General features: G+C 55.0%; 1 protein-coding gene across 1 annotated transcript in view; it reads left to right on the forward strand.

Annotated features, from left to right (window-relative positions):
• Positions 1-7,500, forward strand: part of LOC121306289 (girdin-like) — a 23,661-nt gene that overhangs the window by 8,815 nt on the left and 7,346 nt on the right. Inside the window, 12 exon segments of the mRNA XM_041238029.1 lie at positions 217-355; positions 416-637; positions 2,667-2,710; positions 3,487-3,588; positions 3,929-3,964; positions 3,966-4,101; positions 4,401-4,749; positions 5,354-5,480; positions 5,567-5,694; positions 5,982-6,120; positions 6,775-7,032; positions 7,183-7,344. Coding sequence (XP_041093963.1) covers positions 217-355; positions 416-637; positions 2,667-2,710; positions 3,487-3,588; positions 3,929-3,964; positions 3,966-4,101; positions 4,401-4,749; positions 5,354-5,480; positions 5,567-5,694; positions 5,982-6,120; positions 6,775-7,032; positions 7,183-7,344 — 1,842 coding nt within the window.

A 7,500-nucleotide genomic window follows, 5' to 3' on the forward strand; every position in this document is an offset into this window, starting at 1 on the left:
GAGAGACACAGGGGGACAGGGAGAGAGAGAGAGACAGGGGGACAGGGAGAGAAGGAGAAGCAGGGAGAAAGAGAGAGACATACAAGGGGGTAGAGAGATGGGGACAGTGCAGGAGGTGGAAATTATTCAGTTACCTGTGAGGTGTTTGCTTGAGCGGTTCCCTCTGTGTTTTGCCCCCTGTCTGTGGTTGCCCCCCCCCTGTGTTTGGGGTTTCAGGAGCGCGATGCTGAGAGGCAGCGGGTGGACGAGCTGCTGGAGGAGAACCTCGCCCTGGAGGCAGAGCTTAAACACAGGCTGGCAGAGACCCCGCCCACCTGGGGGAAGGAGCCCGAAAGGGATGCGTGGCTTGAGGGAGGTGAGTGAACACTGTGAATGAGAGTGTGTGTGTGTGTGTGCGCTCTATCTCCGTCTCTAGCCCCTCTCTCTCTCTCTGTTCCCTCTCTCCCCTCTCTCCCCCTCTCTCCTCTCTCCTCAGCCCCCCAGCCCCTCAGTGTAGAGGTGGAGCATTTCCTCTCCTGCAATCGGCTGCTGGGAGTGGAGAGAGAGAACCAGGAGCTGCGCAGGAGGCTGGGAGACCTGGAGGGGGCGCTAGAGAGCAAGGAGCACACAGACCAGGTGAGACACACACAGAGACCAGGTGAGACACACACAGAGACCCGGTGAGACACAGCGAGACCCGGTGAGACACACACAGAGACCAGGTGAGACACACACAGAGACCAGGTGAGACACACACAGAGACCAGGTGAGACACACAGAGACCAGGTGAGACACACAGAGACCAGGTGAGACACACACAGAGACCAGGTGAGACACACACAGAGACCAGGTGAGACACACAGAGACCAGGCTGAGACACACAGAGACCAGGTGAGACACACAGAGACCAGGTGAGACACACAGAGACCAGGTGAGCAGTGGAGTCAGCTTATTAAACTATTGAACCAGGACTGGATCACACTGGTGCAGCAGGAGTCTGATTATTAAACTCCTATTGACAGCAGGACTGATCCACTGCTGTGCAGCGGGAGTCTGATTATTAAACTCCCAGTGAAACCAGGAATGGATCACAACTCCAGTGCAGCGGGAGTCTGATTATTAAACTCCTAGTGAAAGCAGGACTGGATCACACTGCTGTGCAGCGGGAGTCTGATTATTAAACTCCTAGTGAAAGCAGGACTGGATCACACTGCTGTGCAGCGGGAGTCTGATTATTAAACTCCTAGTGAAAGCAGGACTGGATCACACTGCTGTGCAGCGGGAGTCTGATTATTAAACTCCTAGTGAAAGCAGGACTGGATCACACCGCTGTGCAGCGGGAGTCTGATTATTAAACTCCTAGTGAAAGCAGGACTGGATCACACTGCTGTGCAGCGGGAGTCTGATTATTAAACTCCTAGTGAAAGCAGGACTGGATCACACTGCTGTGCAGCGGGAGTCTGATTATTAAACTCCTAGTGAAAGCAGGACTGGTCACACTGCTGTGCAGCGGGAGTCTGATTATTAAACTCCTAGTGAAAGCAGGACTGGATCACACTGCTGTGCAGCGGGAGTCTGATTATTAAACTCCTAGTGAAAGCAGGACTGGATCACACCGCTGTGCAGCGGGAGTCTGATTATTAAACTCCTAGTGAAAGCAGGACTGGATCACACTGCTGTGCAGCGGGAGTCTGATTATTAAACTCCTAGTGAAAGCAGGACTGGATCACACTGCTGTGCAGCGGGAGTCTGATTATTAAACTCCTAGTGAAAGCAGGACTGGATCACACACCGCTGTGCAGCGGGAGTCTGATTATTAAACTCCTAGTGAAAGCAGGACTGGATCACACTGCTGTGCAGCGGGAGTCTGATTATTAAACTCCTAGTGAAAGCAGGACTGGATCACACTGCTGTGCAGCGGGAGTCTGATTATTAAACTCCTAGTGAAAGCAGGACTGGATCACACCGCTGTGCAGCGGGAGTCTGATTATTAAACTCCTAGTGAAAGCAGGACTGGATCACACTGCTGTGCAGCGGGAGTCTGATTATTAAACTCCTAGTGAAAGCAGGACTGGATCACACTGCTGTGCAGCGGGAGTCTGATTATTAAACTCCTAGTGAAAGCAGGACTGGATCACACTGCTGTGCAGCGGGAGTCTGATTATTAAACTCCTAGTGAAAGCAGGACTGGATCACACCGCTGTGCAGCGGGAGTCTGATTATTAAACTCCTAGTGAAAGCAGGTGACACTGCTGTGCAGCGGGAGACTGGATCACACTGCTGTGCAGCGGGAGTCTGATTATTAAACTCCTAGTGAAAGCAGGACTGGATCACACTGCTGTGCAGCGGGAGTCTGATTATTAAACTCCTAGTGAAAGCAGGACTGGATCACACTGCTTGCAGCGGGAGTCTGCATTATTAAACTCCTAGTGAAAGCAACTGGGCTGTCAGGTGTTTCTGAAAGCAGGATGGATCACACTGCTGTGCAGCGGGAGTCTGATTATTAAACTCCCAGTGAAAGCAGGACTGGATCACACCGCTGTGCAGCGGGAGTCTGATTATTAAACTCCCTCACACTGCTGTGCAGCGGGAGTCTTGTTCCCGTGCCTGGATTTCCAAGCAGTTTTAGAAAGTCAGGCTGGTTCTGTGTAATTTGTGACCCTTCTCCTTCTCCCCCTCCTCTCCAGGAGAGAGGGAGAAGGGAAGTGAGGAACTTCAGAGAGAGGAGAGAGCTTTGAGGCTGAGCTGAGAGAGAGAGAGAGAGAGGGAGAGGGAGAGAGACAGGGAGGGGGAGAGGCAGAGGCAGAAGGAGAGAGGGAGGGAGGGGGAGAGGCAGAGGGAGAGGGAGAGGCAGAGGGAAGGAGAGAGGGAGGGAGGGAGAACTCAGGTAATATTCATTAAGGCTTGGTGAGCCGCAGTATCTAGGCAATGGGCTCAGGTGTTTCTTATGGATCAAACTGCTATGCAATAGGAGTCTCATTCCCATCCCAAAACTAAATGTGTTCCTCTCTGTACGTTTGGCAGGTCAGTGACCTCACAATGGAGGTCAAGCGATGGCAGGGGTCAGGGGTCAGGGGTGCAGTGAAGGAGACAGGAGAGAGGGAGAAGGGAAGTGAGGAACCGAGAGAGGAGAGAGAGGAGGGAGAGGGGAGAGAGGAGGGAGAGGAGGGAGGGAGGCAGAGAGAGGAGAGCGGGGACGGAGGGGTGAAAATGAGAGAAGAGGGAGAGGAGAGGGAGGGAGAGGAGAGGGAGAAGAGAGAGGAGAGAGGAGAGGCAGAGAGAGAAGGGGATGATAAAAGGAGGCAGAGAGAGGAGAGAGGTGAGGGAGGGGAGAGGGAGAGGAAGGAGGGTGGAGAGGGAGGGGAGAAACTGGGAGAGGAAAGAGGGGAGAGGGAGGAGAGGGAGGAGAGGGAGGAGAGGGAGGAGAGGGAGAGGGAGAGAGAGCAGAGAGAGGAGAGGGAGAGGGAGGAGAGGGAGAGAATGGAGAGAGAGAAGAGGGAGCGAGAGGACAGGGAGAGGGAGGCAGGGAGGCGGAGAGAGCTGGAGGCTGAGAACATGAGGCTGAGGAAGGCAGAGGCGAGACTGAAGGAGGCACGGAGGGAAGTGGAGGTGAGCATTGTAAAGCACAGTCATGCAGAGCACTGGGAGGAGCATTTGTAAAGCACAGAGAGGTCTGGTAAAGCATAGGGAAGCATTGTAAAGCACAGAGAGGTCTGGTAAAGCATAGGGAAGCATTGTAAAGCACAGAGAGGTCTGGTAAAGCATAGGGAAGCATTGTAAAGCACAGAGAGGTCTGGTAAAGCATAGGGAAGCATTGTGAAGCACATAGAGGGATGATAACGTGTTCATGGTGTGTGTGTGTGTGTGTGTGTGTGTGTGTGTGTGTGTGTGTGTGTGTGTGTGTGTTGTGTGTGTGTGTGTGTGCGTGTGTGTGTGTATTCTCTCCCAGTCTCTGCAGTCGGAGCGAGCCCAGCTGGATGAGGAGAATTTCCTAGTTGCGCAGTCTGGTGGAGATGCACAAACTGGAGGGGGCTGTACTGGGGCAACTGGAAACCGAGAAAGAGGAACTGGAGCGAGAGCGAGACCAGCTGAGGAGGAGCTTGGAGAGCATGAAGAGCCAGGCCTCCTCTCTCACTAACCCCGCCCTCCTCTCTCAATACCCCGCCCTCCTCTCTCTAACCCCTCCCTCCTCTCTCACTAATCCCGCCCTCCTCTCTCTAACCCCTCCCTCCTCTCTCTCTCTAACCCCTCCTCTCACTAACCCCTCCCTCTCTATATAACCCCTCCCTCCTCTCTCACTAACCCCGCCCTCCTCTCTCAATACCCCGCCCTCCTCTCTCTAACCCCTCCCTCCTCTCTCACTAATCCCGCCCTCCTCTCTCTAACCCCTCCCTCCTCTCTCTCGCTAACCCCTCCTCTTTCCTCGAAGGCAGAGCAGTTGGAGCCGCTGTGCCAGTCTCTGCGCTGCGAGGTGGAGAGGCTGGAGCGCTCCCTGGTGACTGGGAGGAGGAGAGCGGAGGAGCTGGAGCTGGAGGTGGAGGAGGGGGAGAGGGAGAGGCACGGGCTGAGCAGGGAGCTGGGCGAGGCCAGGCAGGCCCTCCTGAGCCTGGAGCAGGGCAGGGCGGGGCTGGAGGAGGAGCTGGAGAGGCAGGGCAGGGAGCGGCGGCAGCTGGAGAAAGAGGCACGGAGGCTGAAGCAGGAGAGTCAGGTGGCAGAGGCAGCCCTGGAGGAGAGCCAGCTGAGAGTAATAGAGCTGGAGCAGCAGCAACGGTGAGGAGGAGGAGAGGAGGAGAGGAGGAGAGGGGAGGAGGAGGAGAGGAGAGAGGAGAGGAGGAGAGAGGAGGGAGGGAGAGGAGGAGAGGAGAGGAGAGGGGAGGAGAGAGAGGGGAGGAGAGGGGAGGGGAGGAGGGGAGGGGAGAGGAGGGGAGAGGGAGGAGAGGAGGGGTAGAGATTAGGGGAGTTAGTTTATCTGGCTTCATGTTTTCTGAAGTTTACCTATCTACAAATTTTTTGGTAGTATTGATTTTAAGGATGATACGACTGATTATTGACTAATATACTATTGCCATCCTGTCTCTCTGCCGCCCCCTCTCTCTCTCTCTCCCTCTCTGCCTGTCTGTTAGGTCTGCGTGACCCACTAATAATAGTATTGATCCTGTCTCTCTGCCTGCCTCTCTCTCTCTCTCTCTCTCTCTGTGTGTCTCTGCCTCTCTCTCTCTCTCGCTCCTCTCCTCTCTTCTCCTCTCTCTCTCTCTGTCTGTCTGTCTGCCTCTCTCTCTCTCCTCTCTCTCTCTCTCTCTCTCTCCCTCTCTGCCTGTCTGTCTGCCTCTCTGCCTCTCCTTTGCGTCTCTCTCTCTCTGTATGTGTCTCCCAGGCTCCTCTCTGCAGATCTGTCCCAGGTAAAGGACTCTGTGTCTCAGCTCCGGGACCTGGAGAGAGAGAACAGGGAGCTGATCCAGCAGGGAGTGGAGATGAGGGGCAGCCTGACCTGTCTCAGAGAGGTGAGACACTGAGAGGGACATTGAGACACACTGATACACACCAAGAGACTCTGGGACACACTGCTTTTTCTCATCCAATCACACAGGAGCTGGTGAGTGAGAAGGTGCGGTCTCAGGAACTGACTAATCAGGTGGAGAGGCTGGGCAGAGAGCTGGAGAAGGCGGAGCTTAGCCAGGAGAGGAGGGGCCTGGAGCAGCAGCAAAATGAGGAGAGGTGAGGAGGAGAGGAGAGAGGGAGAGGGGAGAGGGGAGGGGAGAGGGGAGAGGGGAGAGGGGAGAGAGGGAGGGGAGAGGGGGAGAGGGGAGGAGGAGGGGAGAGGAGAGGGGGGGAGGGGAGAGGGGAGATCAGAGTGTGTCTGTGCAGTAATGTATTATACAATACTACCCTTCTCTCCCCCTCTCTCTTCTCTCCCTCCTCCTCCCCCTCTTCTCTCTCTCCTCTCCTCCCTCTCTCCTCTCTCCTCTCCTCTCCTCCCTCTCTCCTCTTCTCCTCTCTCTCAGTTTCAAGCTCCTGGAGAAGCGACTCGAATCCTCCTTAAAAGAGACACTGCGAGTCAGGGAGGAGCAGATCAGCACCCTGAGAGACCAGAAGGAGGCGCTCACAAGCCAGAACCAGCAACTGCAAGAAGAGACACACAGGGTGAGACACTGAGACACACTGAGACATGCTGAGACACACAGGGTGAGACACTGAGACACGCTGAGACACACAGGGTGAGAGACGCTGAGACACACAGACACACACACACACAGACACACAGACACACACACACACACACACACACACACACACACACACACACACACACACACACACACACACACACACACACACACACACACACACACACACAGACACACAGACACACAGACACACACACACACACACACACACAGACACACACACACACACACACACACACACACACAGACACACAGACACACACACACACACACACACAGACACACACACACACAGACACACACAATTATTGATTTTCCTTTCTGTTTATGTGTGCGTCTCTCTCTCTCTCTCTCTCTCTCTCTCTCCTTCCTCTCCCTCCCTCCCTCTCTCTCTCCCTCTCTCTCTCTCTCTCTCTCTCTCTCTCTCTCTCTCTCTCTCTCTCTCTCTCTCTCTCTCCCTCCCCCCCCCAGAGCTTCCTAGAGACTCACCTCTCCTCTCCTCTCTCCTCGCAGCTCTCTCACTCCCCCCCCTCACTCTCGTAATCCTCTCTCTCTCTCTCTCTCTCTCTCTCCCCCCCCCCTCTCTCTCTCTCCCCCTCTTTCTCTCCAGTTGAAGGCTCTTATTGGGGTGTCAGAGAGAGTCGCAGCCAGCCAGAGCGAACCCCAAAATAGCAGCACCCCAAAAAACAACAACAACACAGGACCGCAAATTGACTGGGACCCCCAAGATTCCAGCACCCCAAAAAACAACACGGGATCCCAGATCACCGACCGTGACCCCCAAAACAAGGAGGAGCCTCAAACCAGCAGGGACCCCCAAATCTACTCAGACCGTCTGAGTGACAGACTGATTGAGGTGGAGAGACAGGTAGATTCAATACCACAGTATTATAATCACACTGCTGCCCCGGGGGGGGTGGGGGTATTAGACTCAGTTAGATTCTGCCCCTCAGGGGGGGTATTAGATTCTTGCAGGTTGGGTCCTGATTCTCCGCTGTGGTGTTTGTTTTTTTCCCAGAATGCCTCCCTGCTGGCGGAGAAGCTCTCCCTCTCCTCGCGGTTGTGTGAGAGCGAGGCTCGGGGGGGCAGGCTGCACGACCAGCTGGAGGCGCTGCAGAGACACTTCCTGAGCGTGCAGGACAAGAGCGCTGCCCTGCAGGCTCTCAACACGCGACTGCAGGTGAGACTCGAACACACCCCTAACACATACCTGAGCACAGAGACACGCCCCTAACACACACCTGAGCACAGAGACACGCCCCTAACACACACCCACACAGAGACACGCCCCTAACACACACCCGAGCACAGAGACACGCCCCTAACACACACCCGA

This window comes from Polyodon spathula, chromosome 47, assembly GCF_017654505.1.
Source record: "Polyodon spathula isolate WHYD16114869_AA chromosome 47, ASM1765450v1, whole genome shotgun sequence".
NCBI classification, from domain to species: Eukaryota; Metazoa; Chordata; class Actinopteri; order Acipenseriformes; family Polyodontidae; genus Polyodon; species Polyodon spathula.